This window comes from Chiloscyllium plagiosum, unplaced genomic scaffold, assembly GCF_037043375.1.
Source record: "Chiloscyllium plagiosum isolate Xiang-an unplaced genomic scaffold, Cpla_swu_hap1 HiC_scaffold_22, whole genome shotgun sequence".
Taxonomy (NCBI): Eukaryota; Metazoa; Chordata; class Chondrichthyes; order Orectolobiformes; family Hemiscylliidae; genus Chiloscyllium; species Chiloscyllium plagiosum.
Genome location: NW_028270160.1, coordinates 58,771,496 through 58,790,152, shown reverse-complemented (window position 1 = coordinate 58,790,152; position 18,657 = coordinate 58,771,496). Strand labels below are relative to the sequence as shown.

Genomic DNA, 18,657 nt, shown 5'->3' with positions numbered 1-18,657 from the left:
GGCCTGGCAACCACTCTACCTTTGTTACATTTCATACTTTTTGCCATACCTTTTGCTTCAAAGAGCAGTTTGCCCTGCTTATTCCAATGGGCACCATTCTGTTCTTTGCTAATCTTTTCACTATTAATATGTTTGAAGTATGATTTGTTTTAGTGCGGCCTGCCATCATTTCCTTATGCTTCCTTTTCGCCTTCCTTATTCCAGCCTTAGCCTCTCTCCTGCATTTGAGATACTCTTCCTGATTTCTGATGGTATTTATTCTGACTTGTATCATATACCTCTTTTTTTTTTCCTTCCTTATTTTCTTATCAATAACCTTAGTCACCTAGGATACTCTAGCTCTGGATACCCTGTGCTTATTTCTCATGGTGTCTATGTAACTTTCATCCTATTTCTGTCTCTTTTGAAATTCTCCCATCTTTCAGCCACTATTTTTATGCACAAAAATGCATTTCCAATCAGTGTGCTCCAGTTGAATTTTTAGTCACCTAAAATTTGCCCTTTTCCAATCTGGCATCTTAATCATTGACTGACTTTTATCCTTTTCCAAATTAATATTGGACAGTATTATGTTCTGATTGCTATTTCTCATATGCTCTGACATTCTTCAGTTAGCCTGCCTCATGTCCAGATCCAGCATAGCTCTCTCCCTCACAGGGCTGGAAATGTACTGCTCCAGAAAGTTCTTCTTTACACATTGAAGGATTGCCCCCCTTATTGTATATTCCAATCTTTTATGTTTCAATATGGTTGCCTCTCACTCTTCTAAACTTCAGACATTTCCTCACAAGACAGTCCTTCTCTACCTGGATTAAACCCAGTGAACCTCCTCTGGAGTGCCTGAAATGCCAGTTACTAAGACCCAAAAAGACCTTCATTGCTTTCTATCTCACTCCTCATGTTTGATCAAGTATCCACCAATATCTGCTGTCTCAGCCTCATTTTCATTCTCGGCAACTGTCTTCAGCTCTAACTTAATTCACAGTGAAATTCCACTTATGCTGGTTCAGATCCATCTGTGATTACCTGTGCCTTTTAAATATTTAACATTCCTTGGGCTTTCATTCTTGTCAGAGTCTGAGATTCTCAGTCCATTAATATGGTGGTGCATGGCACTGCCTTGACCCCTCTCTTCAGCAGAATGGGCTCACTTTATCTCAAAACCGTCGTTCTGGGCACTTGTCTTTCATCTTTTTACTCATCAAACATTTTAACAAGCAATGTTTGCTCATTCTTTTGCGTTTTGAGGATTGCAAGCTCCAGGCTGGTACCAAATCTCTCTCCCTTCCTTCTCTCTGATGCTGCTACTCCTAATCTAAGCTCTTGCTATCTATTCAACATACTCCCTGAGCTTACTCTCTCTCTGATACTGAACAGACTATCCTAAGCAAAGGCTTAGGTTCCCACCTTAGTTTTAATGTTGACATGATGTTGCACGTTTCTGTCATTTTCACCCCCATGACCACTTCATTAGCCAAGAGCCTTCCCCCTTTCAACTATCTTTCATGCTTTCCCTTGACCTGGAACCCTCCTTTCGGCTTTATACCTATTCTTTTGAGAATTGCTAGTGAGAAATTGGCTACCTCAATATCTGTGCTCCCTTCACTTGTTCTAACTTGTCTCCTTCTAAACTTGCTACATCACTTTCTCTTATGTCCAACTGTGACATTGTTTTCAAACTTTCTGACATGCTCTCCAATACTTCCCCCTCTTTCATCCAACCCACAGATGTCAGATCATTGTTTCCAGAAGAGTTATTGACCTCAACTCCTCCAGTACTCTTCCCTCGTTGACCTTTCAGTTTGTAATTCCGTAATTCCACACAGCTTGTTACTCCATAAAGATTCATGAAGAAGACTTTGTGGATGGGGGGAGTTAATTGCTGCTGTGACCTGCTCTTGTAACCACTGCATTTATATAGCAAGTCCCTTTTAATTTCTGGTCAATGGTAATTACCAGGATGTTGCTTTAGGAAGATTGAGTGATGGTGATGCCATTTCATGTCATTTAATGTCAAAGGACATTGGTTAGACTCTGTCTCATGGAGGATTGTAATTCCCTGGCACTTCTGTGGCATGAATGTTATTTGCCACCTGTCAGCTCAAGCCAAGGTATTGTCCAGGTATGCTGAGTTTTGAATATGGACGACTTCGGTATCTGAGAAGTGGTGATTGATGCTGAAAATTGAGAAATTATCAAAGAATATCCCTGCTTCTGAAAGAATGAAAAAGTGAAGGTCATTGCTGAAGCAGCTTACATCATACCATGGCAAGAAATTATACTGAATATTAAATAGACTAATAACAGATTGACAAGAAAAAGCATTATCTATATTGTAAAGCACAACTAGTTTACTCATGTCATTTAGGAAATGGAACATGCTTGCCCTACTGAGGTTACATGTGATCCAAATTCCATGGAAACATTAGGAGGAGTTGGCCATTTGCCCCTTTGAGCATGCTGCACCATTCAATAAGATCATAGCTGATCTGATTTTTGTCTCAACTCCACTTCCCTTTCTGCCTTCGTTTAACCCCAATTTCCTTGCTTAGAAAAGGTCTTAAACTCAGCCTTGAACAAATTTAGTGCCCCTCATTGCAGGAGTGAGTCATTTGAAATTTGGCTAAACTGATTCTAATGTACTTGTATCCTTTTTTCAAAAACGGAAAGCCAAATTCTACATTACTCCAGATGTGGTATAGTTGTGCGTGATTTTTGATATAATGCTCTATAACATACTGAAATGACCAAGCAAGTGGTCAAAGGAGAAATATTAGCCATTTCTATCAACAGAAACACAAGACTTGTATCAGGACAAGAGTAGAATCGGAATATGACTTTGACGTCTACCTCAGTCAAACCCTGCAAAGGCTTGCACATGTTTCGTTTCTGGGAATGCTGTATAAGTTAAGGAAAATTTTATTTGATTGAATGCAGGCCATCACAGTGGGAGACAAGATGGCTGGTCCCACTTAATGTCACAACACTGAAGGCTGTGGGCCAAATGTAGATAGGTCAGTACAACTTGATGGGTTGAAGAGCCTATTCATTACTGTATGATTCTATGACTCTATAAATCATTGATGAAAACAGAAAATCATGGTAATGTAGCAATAATCGAAACAGGGTTAGAATTTGGTATCAAATATTAAGGAAAACAGGAAAGAGATGAGTATTGATTCAAGAAATGATCCTAACAATTTCTTTCAATTGTATTGAGGAATAACAAGAAAATAGTTCTATTATTTGGATCATATTATAGACCACTGAAAATGAGAAGCAGATTTGGAGTGAAGGTTATGGTTAAATTAGTGTGTCACATTTTAACAACAGAGGAATACTGTGGAGAAGACAGCTGAGTGGTATTATCGCTGGACTGTTAATCCAGGACCTGGGTATTCAAATCCCAACATAGCAGATGGTGGAATTTGAATTCAATAAAAATCTGGAATTGAGATTATAATAATGACCATGAAACTATTGATAGTTGGAAAACCCATCTGTTTCACTCATGTCATTTAAGGAAAGAAATCTACTATCCTTACCTGGTCAGACCTACATGTGACTCCAGTCCAACAGTGCTGTGGTTAACTCTTAATTGCTCTCTAGGAAATTTGGAATGGGCAATAAATGCTGCCCCAGCCAATGAATAAAAACAAAATGCAGGAGTGTTTAAGTATTCCAAAATCGGTTCGAATTTGGGAAATATTTGAGGTGACTGAGTGGAGATATTTTTGTATCGTGTGATACAATTGTACAGTTGTTTCCTAAGTTGATATGTTGCTGCACATCGTTTTTTTTTCTACTCTTTACTATTTAGAGAGAGTAGAAAGAAAGAGACTACTGAGAGTGATGGAAGCAAGGAGGGGAGAGTGAAACAAAATTACCATACATCAATTTCTTTTGTTAGATGGTTGTGAGATGCTGAGAACCTCTTCAAATAATTGGTTGTAAATAGCTTTGAGAATTGCTGAATTTAATTTTACTACCAAATATTGATCATATGAGGCACTGAGGAACAAATGCATGTGGACTTATAAAATAAAAATATATTAGAATTTTGCTAGAGCTTCCAAGCTTTGTTATAAAACAAAGTTAGGCATAGACATGCGGGTCATTGACATTTTTGCTGTTTGTTTCTGCTTGTCATTGGCATTGCCATAGGCAAGAGTGAACTTGATCCTTGGCACTCATATACGATGATGGTCACACTGAAATACTATTATCTGTAGTGTTGATTAAGTGATAGATTGCAATTAAGTATTAGTTAATCTCATCATTGATTGCTTGTATTCATTTATTGGAATCAGAAAGATTCTTCTGAGTTGTTATCTTTTCTTTAATCCTCGATGATTTTCTCTCACCAAATCATGTTGGCTGATCTCACTCTTTCTGTGGAGTTTAATAAAAATAATTTTTCCCTCCTCACTGTCCATCGCTTTTTTTTCTTCTTTCTCTTACCAATTCATGCTTTCTTATTCCCATTTCTTTTTACCTTTCTCTTCCCTTTATATTGCTTTTTTTCTTTTTCCTCTAGTTTAAGCATTTTAACTTTGCTCCGGTAGACACTAATTATTTTGAAAGGTGTTTCTTAATTGTGAGTTGTGAGTTATTTAGTTTATAGTTTTGTACAGTTAATAGACTATAAATTATTTCAGTCTGTTTTGAATTAGTTAATGACGTGGCATGACCAAGTGTTCTAGTTATATGCCACTGTAAACTGTGCATTTTCCTGTCCATTATTTGGATTAGAGTTTTGTCTTGAATGCTTTGAAGCACTTTCAACAACCTTTCAGGGTTAAACTCTTCCTGTACATGATTAGAGGAAAGAATGGGGCATCTTGAATAGGTAAATGTTATGCACTTTTAACAAGTACATTTTCATTGTTGACAGTATAGTTTGCTTGTGGTGTCATTTAAGCACTGTTTCACGTGAGCTACCACTTCTAATTTTTTTTGCCTAAATGATTCTTCTTCTGTGAGCAACTGAAGGGCATATTGATGAGCGATGAGGTGGGTGATGGGGTCTTGTTCTGTTTTTGCTTTCACCTCACACTGCTTGAAGTGCAAAAGTGCAGTTCCGCATCTTGCTGTGTACATGATTACATCTCCGTAAGTTATTCTCTAATTTAGATCTATTAGTGCTTGTCGAGGTCAGAATTAGGCAGACTTATAGCTATTTGCCTGCTCTGGACATCTGTATTGTTGCAATTCCAACAAACTTGTAAATCCAATTTAGCAGAATAAAGAATCAGCAGTTGCAATGTGTTGATAAAGCTGTGGGTATGCTGTTATGTGGACAGATAGGTTGTGGGTATGTATCTGTGAGTTCACAAATGACTTATTTGCATGAGAGGATTTGCACAATAAAATAAGATTTATTTATTGTGGATGCAAGATGTGGATTAATAGAGCACATGTTTTTAGGAATGTTCTATGTTTTGGTGTAAATGTCTCTTTTTTTTGTCCTCCTTCATCTTCCCATTCTCATAATCTTTTATGCAAAATAAGAATTTGGTATAACTTCCAATATAAATCATTGGTGAATTTTTGTAATTCTTTTTTGAGTTTTGGCAAGTGTTAGATGTTTTCTGTTTTAAATTATTCAAATACCTTGAAGTTAATGAGAGAAAGAAAAGGTTGTCCTGTAAAAGACCAAGGACCATGAAAGTCTTTGTGTCACACGTCTAAACAGATTAAATCATCAGCTTCATTACTGTTGAGTTCCATGCCTGTACATGTGTTACAGAAATTCCGTGCTGTTCCTGTTTGGGTGATGCCCGTGAAGAACATGGTAACTAAAGTAAGAATCACATGTTAAGAATCATTCAAACTTGTGGCATTGTTGTTACTGTGTAACCCTTAAAATGACATTGAATGCTCATTGGTAGGATTTTAAAAATCACAGTATTTACGGGTAATGATATGACTGACATTGTTGGTGGGTTTTTTTAGAAAAGCTCAACATACTCAGTTTCTTGATATGAGAAAACATCAGATTTGATCTTTTTCAAGAGCAAAACCAGACTTTTTTTTTCTTTTGGTAATGGAGAAGATTTCTCAAGGCTTTTGATTTGCTGTGTTTGACAGATTTCTTGCTGTGTATTGTTCTAATTAGAGTCAAGTTTTGTTGGAAATAAATCTGGAATGCAGCTTTTTCAGCTATGCAGTAACACCATAGATGAATTAAGAATTGCCTCCCAGGCTTTTCTCTCTCAAGGAAATTTAAATTCTGTTCAAACATCAGCCTACTAGAGTCAAAAGACAGAGATGTTTCTAATTTATTGTTTAAATGGAGGGATGGGGGTGGGGAATGTTGTTTCAGTAACTACTTTACAACTATTAAAGGGATCAGAAGTATTCAACTCAGTGTCAAGCCATTTGTTTTGATCAGAGATGCTATCCTGTATCCCAATTCCATTTCACATCCCTTTGACCCATGTTCTCTGGTACCCGATGGTCATATTGATCTGAGTATTGAAAATTTCAGTTGACCAAACCTGTAGTCCTTTCCCGGTTTCCAGTGCCCTTTGTGTTTGAAAAAATTGCTGCCTGATTTCCCTTCAAAGTATTCTCCCTCATCGAGCTTTTCCATTGCCTCTTCAAAAACTCCAGCAAGTTAGTTAAGTTGTATCTTCCATAAGATAAGCTGCACAAAACAATGCAGGGAATCTGACCAAGACAACAAACGATTAAAGCATAGTGTTCTTACTTAGATATTCTAATAACTTTGAGACAAATTCCAACAGTCCATTAGCCTTTAGATTAGATTAGATTACATTACAGTATGGAAACAGGCCCTTCGGCCCAACAAGTCCACACCGACCCGCCGAAGCGCAACTCACCCATACCCCTACATTTACCCCTATACCTAACACTACGGGCAATTTAGCATGGCCAATTCACCTGACCTGCACATCTTTGGACTGTGGGAGGAAACCGGAGCACCCGGAGGAAACCCACGCAGACACTGGGAGAACGTGCAAACTCCACACAGTCAGTCGCCTGAGTCGGGAATTGAACCCGGGTCTCTGGCGCTGCGAGGCAGCAGTGCTAACCACTGTGCCACCGTGCCGCCCTTTCTGATGATCTTTTCTAGTTGTGTATTAATTTTATGATTTTGTCCAAGCGCACCAAAATTATTTTCTCCTCTGCAGTTGTATTTTTGCTTTCATGTCTATTTAAGGCAGGAGTGGATGGAATTTTAGCCAGCAGTGTATGGAATTGAGAATTAGAACAGTTCAGAATGCACTGATAAAGTCTTATTTCTGTGCTTCTGCTCTGCCAGTTTCTTTCTCCCTTTGCTCCTCACATTGTGCTTTCTCTGACAATTGTGGTCAAAATATTCCATCCATTACATTGTTGCAAATTAATGGCTGAATTCCATCAAGTGTTTGATTGTGATCATTCCAGTATTGTGGAGTTGCAATTTCCCTGTCTTGACCTCATAATTAACCATATCTGGCAAGGAGTAGACTCTCATGATATGTGTAGAAATAGCTTTTTCTTATCTGATTCAGTTTTCTGTGAAAAGAAAATTCTGTTTGTAAGTTGTACTGGTAATTCAGTGGAAGAAACAAACCTAAAATCGCAAGTAGCAGAGTATTTTATTTAAGTTCACTTATTGATTTCATTATGATGAAATAGCCATGAATGAACAGATCTGGGATATTGGTAGATTATGGAGCAACAATCTTCAAAAATATTAGAATGCTGAACTCTGTCCTCAGATCAACAGAAGTCATGCTTGGCCATGCAGTAGTGTATAATCAGACAATGTCCTGGGTGGTATGGCAAATTCCTGAAACCAAGACTTGAATGTCACACGTTCTGAAATGCTGCAATAAAGAACCATAACTTGTACTTGCAGTTCCATGTTTAGGAAGAACAAAATAAACGCCTGATTTTCAGGGATTGAGATTGAATAAAGATGTTTAAGATTGTCAAGTTCAATCTAGAGAATTACTTCAAGTGAAGAAGTCAAACTGACATTTGAAGAAAACAAACAGCACGTTTAGGGTTTTCTTTCTTTATAACTTGTATATGAAATTGACTGCCAAGTAACGTAATGGAAGCAAAAACCCAAAATTAATGAGTTTAAACAGCTTAATGATTTGAAACCATGTAGATTTGTTTTAAATGTCAGGTTATTGACTTTACAGAAGCTCAATGCATTCTTTGATGTAAATTAACATGTAATTTGTTAATGAAGGACATCTTAGTCTTTTTGTGAGTATTTTTCCTTTGACTGGATGCTTGACTGTCCATGCTTTTATCCTTGTTTTTGCTAGCCTCTTGAAAGGTCGCTGTTTGTCAAGGATTTACGGTTTATATGGTCTTAAATTTCCATTAATGTGTAGGAGGTGGTAGGAATAGTGTGCATCTGCTTTTTAAAAAATTAGTTCAAAATGAGGAAAGTTTGTCTACTGTTCTTTTTGAATACATGACAGTTTTTTAAAAAAATCCTTTTACTTAACAGCATTCTTACTATACTTTCTTAATTCTTCCTGGCATCATTCAGCTTCTGTTGATACTTTTTCTAGTCCTTTTCTAACTGATGTTTATCATGTTAGAGTTTCAAGTTTAAAGCAAACCTCTTTTAAACTGTATAAGAGAGCATATATGACTCTGAATGATATCACTGATAATGAAATCAAATGATCTCAAGTTGTCTCATGATTTTATCCATCAACCTATTTAGAGCAGTACTGCCTTGAGCTACAGCTCGGCTACTGCTGCACTGTATGAAAGATGTATCTGCGAATAATAAAGATAGTCCTCACAAACTAATTAACTTTTTGGGACAGTAATGCAGATGACCAACCTATTGCTGAAATTTCCCTATGACCCTGAAGATTTCTGAAGGTGTTTCTTCATTGTTTTCTGCTTTGTCAGTACAATGAAGCATTTAAGATTTTGAATTTAATCCGGTGCATTACCAGGGTGTGGTGATATCAAGGAGATCTACGGTATATTTGTTGACAAACGTGAAGCCTAGTCACAGGGTACAGTAGTCTACTTTTTATAAATCTACTAAGTAACCCAGAGGCCTGCACAGCTAATTCCAGGGAATGTGTTCATAACATCCATCATGACGGTCTGAAAATTTGATTTCAGTTTCTTAAAAAAAAACTCTGGCATCAATACAAATGGCCATGAACCTGTTTAATCATCCTAAAGATATAACTCCAGGTTATAGTCCAACAGGTTTAATTGGAAGCACACTAGCTTTCGGAGCGACGCTCCTTCATCAGGTGATAGTGGAGGACTCGATTGTAACACAGAATTTATAGCAAAAATTTACAGAGTGATGTAACTGAAATTATACATTGAAAAATTGATTGTCTGTTAAGCCTTCCATCTGTTAGAATACAGTGATAGTTTCACTTCTTTCATGTGTAAATCACAAAACCTTTTTTTCAAAGTTGCATTCTTGGGTTAGCTGTTAACAGTGGTGATAGCTAGACAATATGTTGAAGGTGTTGGCCAACTCACCAAGCTGTTCAGTTTAGGAATGGATTTTAAAAAAAACTGCTGGCCTTGATAAACAGCCCCCACATCTTCAAATGAATTTGAAAAGTGCAAGACTGCTCATGCGTAGTGCTACATTTTTAGGTTAGTTGAATACCTGTTTTACTTGAAATTATACGATGAATGCAGAGCAATTGTTTGTGTTCTTTAGGAGTGGATATGTATTTGCAACAAGAAAACTTGCCTCAATGTTCATGAATTTAGATCAAATTGTTCTCTGATATGTAATTCAAAACAACTACTTTTCTTTTGGTTCCTTGCACTTCCCATCTGTGCAAACATTATTTGGCCTAACCTCTGGGTGGGGCTGGCATAATAGGTGGAATCCTGGAATTTTCATATGCTGGCAGATCAGCTCAATAACTTTTTTTATTCAAAATGAAATGCAATGGTGCAGACTCACAACCAGTGTTCCTCTAAATTTCTCTTGTTATATGTGACTTGTTAAGTGCGTGGTAACTTTTATTTTTCTGTTTGACCTCACACATGCAATATATTAAAGGGGAACTACTTATGAACTGCATGTGTGGTAGCTTCCTGTTTGTTATCTGGCTGGTTAAGCGTTCAGCTTAAATGGAACACAGCTCTCAATGTGATATTTAGGAACAGTGAAAATAGTTTTGGAAGTATATGGCATTTACAGAAGAATCTTGATTATCCGAACAACATGGGCAGGAAATATTTGTTGAGTAATCAAATGCTTGGTAATCGAATGCTGGATAATCAAGGTTCTTCTGTAAATGCCATTTACCTCCAAAACTATTTTCACTGTTCTTGGATCCAGTGTTTTACGACTGGAAGTAAACTTATTAAAAGAATTACCTGTGTGTGTTTCAAGAAGCACAGTATTGACAAAATGTAATTTTATTTTTGAGTGCATGAGAACACGACATAGACATAGAATCCTTAAAGTATGGAAACTTTAGGCCCAACAAGTGCACACCGACCCTCCAAAAAGCATCCTACCCAGACCCATTTCCTATCCTGTTACTTAACATTTGTCTCTGACTAATGCACCTAACCTACACATCCCTAAACACTGTGGGCAATTTAGCATAGCCAATTCACCTAACCTGCATATCTTTGGATTGTGGGAGAAACCAGAACACCTGGAGGAAACCCACACAGACACGGGGAGAATGTGCAAATTTTACACAGACAGTCACCTGAGGCTGGAATCGAACCCGGGTCCCTGGCGCTGTGAGGCAGCAGTGCTAACCACTGAACCAATGTGCTATATTTCTGTACTGATTAAATTTGTTCAGACTGGGAATGGGAGTGATTTGGTACGGCATTATTCAGAACAAAGGAAGGTTATCACCTGTACTGTTGCAAGCATCTATCTGAACCACATAAGTGCTCTTTTGTTTTATGAAGTACAGTGTTTTGGGCCTGATATTTAATTTTTTGGATGTTATTGAGATACCTGAAGGTATACCGTCTCCAAAAGTAGCATCATTTTTTTCGAAGAATATGATACTTGCAGTCTGGGTTTGATAGCAGTAATGTTACATGGGCAGTTGTAATGTTATTTTGGCAGCTGTCTTTGTTTTGGATGGCCTTTGGCAATGATTGCATCTGCTTAGAATGTTTTCTGAATGTCTGAAGGAGCAGCGCTTTGAAAGCTAATGCTTCCAAATAAACCAGTTGGACTCCAGTCCAAATCATGTCTGCCTCATGGATTACGCGTATAAAGCACTGTTAACGACTTCACGTCCAAAACGACTTTACAACCCATTGAGTAAACTTGAAGAACAGTGCCCACAAATAATCTGTATCATTGATTTTGGTTGAGATCTGAATATTGATTGGGCAGTTAGATTTCTAGTTTAAATTTCATTAAAAAGCCTTGACAGTGCAGCACTCCCTTGAAATGCCAGCCTAGATTTTGTGCCCAAGCCTTTATAATGGAACATATGTGTGTTTTCAGTGGTAAAAACAAAATCTTGGATCTAATGAGAAAGTAAGTTTAAATGACACAGCACTGCACATATTATTCACATGGACATATCTCATTTTTCTGAAATGCTATTCAATATATATTGTATAAGTGTAAGATCATTTGGCACTTGGAATATAATGGTCGGGGGCATTAATAGAATAGGGTGTGTAGTTGAATTACATCGTTCTCATTTCTCAATTCGAAAAGTATCAGTGAACCTAATATTTTACAACACAGTTTAGGTTTTATGTTGTGTTACTCATTTTCCACTAGTTCTGTAACCAACTTGCTTATCTATTGGAAGCTAGATATTTCAAATGAGAGTTCTGATAATATAGACATAAGTTTCATTTCATACTATCAACATGGCTTCAATTTGCAGCTGAAACCATTTTCAGGTCATTATATCTCTATGCTTTTTGTGAGTATCAAATAGGGTGAGCTCTTTCATAGCTGAAATAGCGAAATAAAGCTCTCTTCCCTGCTGTTTCATCCCCTAATCTACCCCTTGATTACTAAGAATCTAAACCTCTGCTTTAAAAATATTCAAATATTCATTGCCCTTTCAGTCTCGAGCTCCTCTAAGAGAAAATAAATTTACTCATCTCTATTTTAAATAGCCAACTGCTTATTTTTAAACCCGTGATCCTTTGTTCTAAATTCTCCCATATGAGGAAATATTCTCTCCACGTGCACCCGAGGAATCTTGTGTTTCAGTCAAATCGCTTCTTCATCTTCTAAACTCCAGTGAACGCAAACTTAGCCTGTTGCATTTTTACTCGTAAGACAGCTCACCCATTCCAAGTCTCAGCCTAGTGAGTCTGGTCCAAAGTGCTTCCAACAAAATCACATCCTTTATTAAATAAGATGATCAATAATGTACACAGTACTCAAGCTGAGGTCTCACCAGTACCATGGGTAATTGAAGCCATAACATGCCTACATTTGTATCCAGTTTCCCATGCAATGAATGATGACACTCTCTTATCTTTCCCAGTTACATGCTGTATCTGTTACATATTGCAATTTGTGTACTAGGACACTGATCCTTCTGCATCTCCAAACTCTACAATCTCTCACCATTTTAACAAAATCTATCTCATAATCCTCTATCTCAATACTATTCTTCCATGCTATCCCCATGTCCCTTTATGTAATTAGTCTCCTGAAATCTTTCAAATACAGTTTTATGTTTAATGATTAAGCTTCCACAAGCGTCTAGGGTAAAGATTTCAAATGATTCACCCATCCTCTGTTTTAAAAAAAGTTCTTTCTCATCAGTCTTAAGTGACCTATCCTTTATTTTGAGATCGTGTCCCCTGGTTTTAGACTCCGTATTCATGGGAAACATCCTATTTCCATCCATCCGAACACATCTTGTAGGAATATTGTACGTTTCAAAATCACTTGACACTCTAGTGAAGTCCGCTACGCATGTTCCTGGAGAATGTTGTGGTTGATGATTCTTGTAAGTGGGGAAAAAAATGTGCAATATGCATTGCACATGTTTATTCCCAAAAAATGTAAATGACTGAAAATTGGAGTTGCAGCAAACAGAAAGGTACATTGTAGGTATCGTGTAGATCAGCAAATTTGTGAAAGGTGGGCATGTGAATGAGGAGACTCCACTCAACATTTGAATTTGAACTCTTTCAGATAGTGTATTCAAAATCATGGTAATCTGCTATGTTAAACAAGAAAATCTCCATCTCATTTCTTGTTCTTTTGCCAGTTACCAATAAACTGTTCTCCAGTTACCACACCATATGCCACTGGACAGTTTACATAGAACATTACTGGCCCTTTGGCCGTCAATGTTGTGCTTGCGTGTGAAGCCAATCTAAAGCCCATCTAACCTACACTATTCCATTATCATCCATATGTTTATCCAATGATCATTTAAATGCCCTTAATATTGGCTAGTCCACTACTATTGCAGGCAGGGCAGTTCACACCCTTACTACTCGAGGGAACGAAACTACCTCTAATATCTGACCTTTATCTATAACCCCTCAATTTAAAGCTATGTCCCCTTGTGGTAGCCATCACCATCCGAGGAAAACGGTTCTCTCTGTCCACCCTATTCAATCCTCTGATCATCTGGTTCGCCTCTATTAAGTCACCTCTTAACCTTCTTCCCTCTAACGAAAACAGTCTCACCCAGTCTCAGGACTGGGTGAGTCTCAAGTCCTCAGTCTTTCCTCATAAGACCTTCTCTCCATACCAGGCAACATCCTCGTAAATCGCCTTTGCAACTTTTCCAATGATTCCAAGTCCTTCCTGTAATGTTGTGACCAGAACTGTACACAATACTCCCAAGTGCAGCCGCACCAGAGTTTTGTACAGCTGCAACATGACGTCATGCCTCCAAAACTTAATCCCTCTACCAATAAAAGCTAACACAGTGTATGCCTTCTTAATAACCCTCTCAACCTGGATGGCAACTTTCAGCGATCTCTCTGCTCATTCCACACAACCGAGAATCTTACCATTAACCCAGTACTCTGTATTCCTGTTACTCCTTCCAAAAGTTTCTCCTCCTTAAGTCTGTTTAAGACCTGATGATTTTGAACAACTCTTTTAAACCTCTCCCAACTTTCTCTCCTCTCAAAAGCAATCCTAGATTCTCTGGTTTCTCTGACTAACTGAAGTCTCAGATCCACCTAATACCTGTATATGGTGCACACAGTTGGGCAGAGTATTCCAACTGGGACCTCACCCAGTGACTTATAAAGGTTTAAGGTAATATTTGGCCAGATGGATCAAAGCTCTGTCAAACTAGTGTGTTCTAAAGATTGTTTTAAAGGAGAGAAGAAAGAGGCAGTAAAAAGAGAAGCAAATATATGAGCCTCTGAATGATGCATATGTAAATTTGTGAAGGAAAATAGTTCAGTTTGTCATTGAGAAGTTCAAGAAACTTTATTTTTTTAATTCATGCATGGGATGAAGGTATCACTGGCTAGGCTAGCATTCATTGCCCATCTCTAACTACCCAGAGGGCAATTAAAAGTCAACCACATATCATGGATCTGAAGCCACATGTCAGCTAAACCGGCTAAGGATGGAAGTGTCCTTCCCCATGAATCAGATGGGATTTTCCTGCTGGTAGACAAAGGATTCATGGTCATCATTAAACTCTTAATTCCAGATTTTTCTGTTATTGAATTCAAATTCTGCTATCTGCTAAGGTGGATTTGAACTAGGGTCCCTGACCATTGCTAGGTCTCTGGATTAAAAGTTCAGTGATAATACTATTAGGCCATCACTTCCTCAATTTCAGATTGTTGTGACAAGTGGATCATGCACATTGTTAAGCAAAGCAACTATATTGAACTACAAAATAACCAAAGCACTTATTTCAATTTTTTTTAAAAAAGGACGACATAGACAGCCTGAGCCCAGTTCTCAGGGACAACCCTCCACTTCATGAAGAGGTGAAAGCCTGGGTTAAAGAACAAAAAGTTCAGGAGATTTTTATGCAAGGTATTATTTTGCTTTTATATCGTGCTGTTGTGTTATGTGAAAAATGAATGTTTTTAATGCAAATCACTGAGAAATATATTTAGCTTGGCATCAAATATTTTGGGATCGACTGTTCAACCTTTAGCAACTGACATAAAATTTATTTTTCAGTTCCATCTCTCATACTTTCATGGTGACCAATTGCTGCTTTGTTACTCTTTTCAGGTCCCTATTCATTGAACGGCTATAGAGTACGAGTGTACAGGCAAGATTCTGCCACCCAGTGGTTCACTGGTATCATTACTTACCACGATCTTTTAAGTCGCACTATGATCGTTATGAATGACCAGGTAAATGGATTTGGAGAGGTTTCTCGTTGCCACTGCCTGTATGCTTTGGTTAATCTGGGTGTTTTGCAATTAAAAAAAAGTATGGAAAACAATCATTTTTAATTTACATGATCACCCCCATTATGTAAGCAACTATAGATTATAAATGTGTTCTCTATTTTCCAAATTAAGAAAAATGATGCATATTACAGTTCGGTCTCATTAATGCAAGGAAGTTAAATTACTTTGCTGAATTGAAGAATTGTCACATCTGAACTTAGACAGTAAATGTAGACAGGGTGTTTATTATTGTACAACACATTGCCCGTGGGTGCACATTTTAACACGGGTCACTTGATAGCAGTCAAGAATGTGGAAGTAACTTATACACTGAATAGCATTATTGCAACATTTTGCATGTAGTATTATCATTTAAGTGCAGTAAGTAAATTTTTCTGCTACATATTATAAATGCTGTCCTGTTTTTGTGAACAAACCAGGTGCTAGAACCACAGAATGTTGATCCATCTATGGTACAAATGACTTTTTTGGATGATGTTGTTCATTCTCTGCTGAAAGGTGAAAACATAGGCATTACATCAAGGCGAAGATCTCGTTCCAGTCAGAATAATCCAGCAATTCATGTAAGTATTAAGATAATTCGAATTGCTAAAGGCTCTTATGTTTCCAACTTGCAAAGCATATTTGTCCGATGTTTGTCAATCAGTGCAAGTCTGTACTTATATTTAAATAAAGAATAATGGATATATGTCTGAGAATAATAAAGGAGTAATCTGATTCATGAGTTAAAATGCTTTACAATTGGAGTGATGAGTAACTGACTTAAACTGAAATGTGTGTCTGACTTTTATTGTATATGCAGTGACTTATTGCATGTTATTTAGAAATATTGCTGTTACGGAAGAATAAAATTGATGTTAATCAAAAGAGCATTTTTGGTTTTGATTCGAAGTATTGAAAACTCTTCACTGTAGCATGTTGTTCATTTAGATGTGAAGGTTGCACAATGTAATTGATCTGGGGGAATAATTTAATTGGGAGTAAAGAACTTGTCTTTTTTTTTCTCATTATCTATTTGTGCAACTCAGCCATATTGATTTGCTGAAATTTAGATCCCTCAGTAACCAACAGGAGAGCAGAGCCTTTTCAAGGACTGCAATTTTAATAACAAGCAAGCTCGATTTACGTTTTGCTGCTCTCCTAGTTGAATTTTGAATCTTGTTGATATTGTTTTTGAACCTTTGCTTAATTTTCCTGGTTTTTCTTCACTTGTAATAGTTTATTTCTTTATGCTGTGTTCCGATGGCATAATTTGATTGACTTTGACAACCATGCATTTTTGTTTTGCTATTTGTTCATTCTATTAATTTGCTTGTGTGTTTATTGATATTTTCAAATTAACTAGTTTAATGATGTTTACTCCTCTCCGGATTGTGATGTTTGAGACTTTACCTTTGAATGGATTACTGTTTAGTTATTATTCCCAGTTAACACAGCTATTATTTATTTAAAGTAAAGTTGAAACAAAGAAAAACAAACTGAAACATTTCCATGCATATTTAATATTTTGCTATCACATATCAACAGAGTCATCTCTTTTCTGTTTCACATGAGATCCCTTTGTTCCCAATTCATTCATCGAATTCTTAATGGGGGTTGAAAGAAACAATACATTTTCATCTAATGTATCGATTCTCCAGAGTTTAAATTCCTAAAGTTGCAATCTAGCTTGAATGCATATTTCACTTACAATTGCATTTTAAAAACAAAAACAGTTCAGCCATAATATTTCTGCAGCTATTGATCTGCTTGACCACATTTTCACCAACATTTTGGGAGTTTTACCCAGTACAACTATTTATCTCTCTCATCCTGGCCATTCTTCCTTAAGTGCAAAGGGACACAGAGGTAAAAGGATATGACAGACAACTAATTCGACCATCTACAGGTAGACAGCCCTTTATTCGAAACCCGAAAAGCTCCGAAATCCGAAGGCTTTTTCGTGAAGTTTTTTCTTCTCATTCACAAGATTGTTTGGTATGCAAACAGTTAACCCAACCCCAACCCACTCGATGTGTGTCACTCAGATACGACGTATGGGGGCATGGCCTAGCACTGGTAGGCCTCAATTTGTTTCAGGGCGTATTTTACTCACAGCGCATCTGTTGTTTGGTGAGATTTAAAAAGCTTTCACCATCAAACTGTCACTTATTCTTAAATACGAAAAATTCTAAATTCCAAAAACCAGCTGGTCCCGACGATTTCAGATTGTTCACCTGTACCACCAAATTTGACAATTGCATTCAATATTATTGGGTCTTGCTCTTCTGTACTAAAGATTTTCATGATTCGAGGAGCATCTTGAAATGCCAAGACAATGCTCTGCTTCTTTTGCCTCCAGAGAACTATTTTCTCAACTAATCTCCTTTGTCTGCTGCACCATCACCTCCATTAAAAACTGGGTAACCCATGAACAATTTTGCCCCTGAGAATGCAACATCCGTGTTGATGTGACATTCTCACTAGTTCCTCTGGCGAAAATTCCTCGTTAGTTTTCCACTGCCCTAGCCTGAACATGCATCTTGGCATGTTTCTTCAGTCTCCCTCTGTGCACCTCTGATCTCATCTTTATCCACAAGACCTATCTTCTGTTTCCACTAAGCTGGTATCAACCATTTCCCCTTCCTGGTCCCCATCATTAGCCAATATTGTAATTTTGTCTTTTAGGTTGCATCGTTCTCGCCTTTAAATCTCCCATTGTTACTTCTCAATAATACCAACTTATGACCCCACTGTCTTTGCAAATTATGAGCCTCTCTCAAACATCTTTTTCCACTTCAAAATCCTTGAATGTATTTTCACCTTCCAAGTTAACTGCCCAATTTTTCTGGCTCTCCATGTTCAAGTCCTTGAAAGAAGCTTTCCATCCCTTTGTTGCCTACATTGAGGATGAAAAAACTCTAAGAGAATGTTTTGGTGATTTTGATTTGGCAGAGATAAAATATTCCTCCTTATCCTTGGCGTCACTGCAGCCTTTCACATTGTAAACCGTCTCATTCCCCTCCAAAGCTGTTTGTGTAGTTGAACTGGTTAGGACTGCTCTTATCGAGTTTCAATTTTTTTATCTACATCATCACAGCCAGAGAACCACGCACAATTGCTTCTACTCATGCATGGTTATCTTTTCTGCCCCCAGTGATCTGTCCTAGCCCTCTTCTAGTTCTCTTCCCTTGATAATAATTTGAAAGCACAATGTTAGTTCTTTTTATATGAAGACACTGAACTGTACTTTAGCAGATACCAAACTATCAGCCTGTTTAATCAACATTCAACCATGGATAAGCAGCAATACCCCTAACATAAATATTGGGA

The 18,657-nt window shown here is 37.4% G+C and overlaps 1 protein-coding gene across 5 annotated transcripts in view; it reads left to right on the top strand.

Moving 5' to 3' along the window:
* Positions 1–18,657, top strand: part of jmjd1cb (jumonji domain containing 1Cb) — a 393,296-nt gene that overhangs the window by 303,087 nt on the left and 71,552 nt on the right. For all 5 annotated transcript variants that reach the window (XM_087999115.1, XM_087999116.1, XM_087999114.1 and 2 more), the window contains 3 exons: positions 14,851–14,956; positions 15,161–15,285; positions 15,765–15,908. In XM_087999115.1, coding sequence (XP_087855241.1) covers positions 14,851–14,956; positions 15,161–15,285; positions 15,765–15,908 — 375 coding nt within the window. The remainder of the gene's footprint in view (positions 1–14,850; positions 14,957–15,160; positions 15,286–15,764; positions 15,909–18,657) is intronic.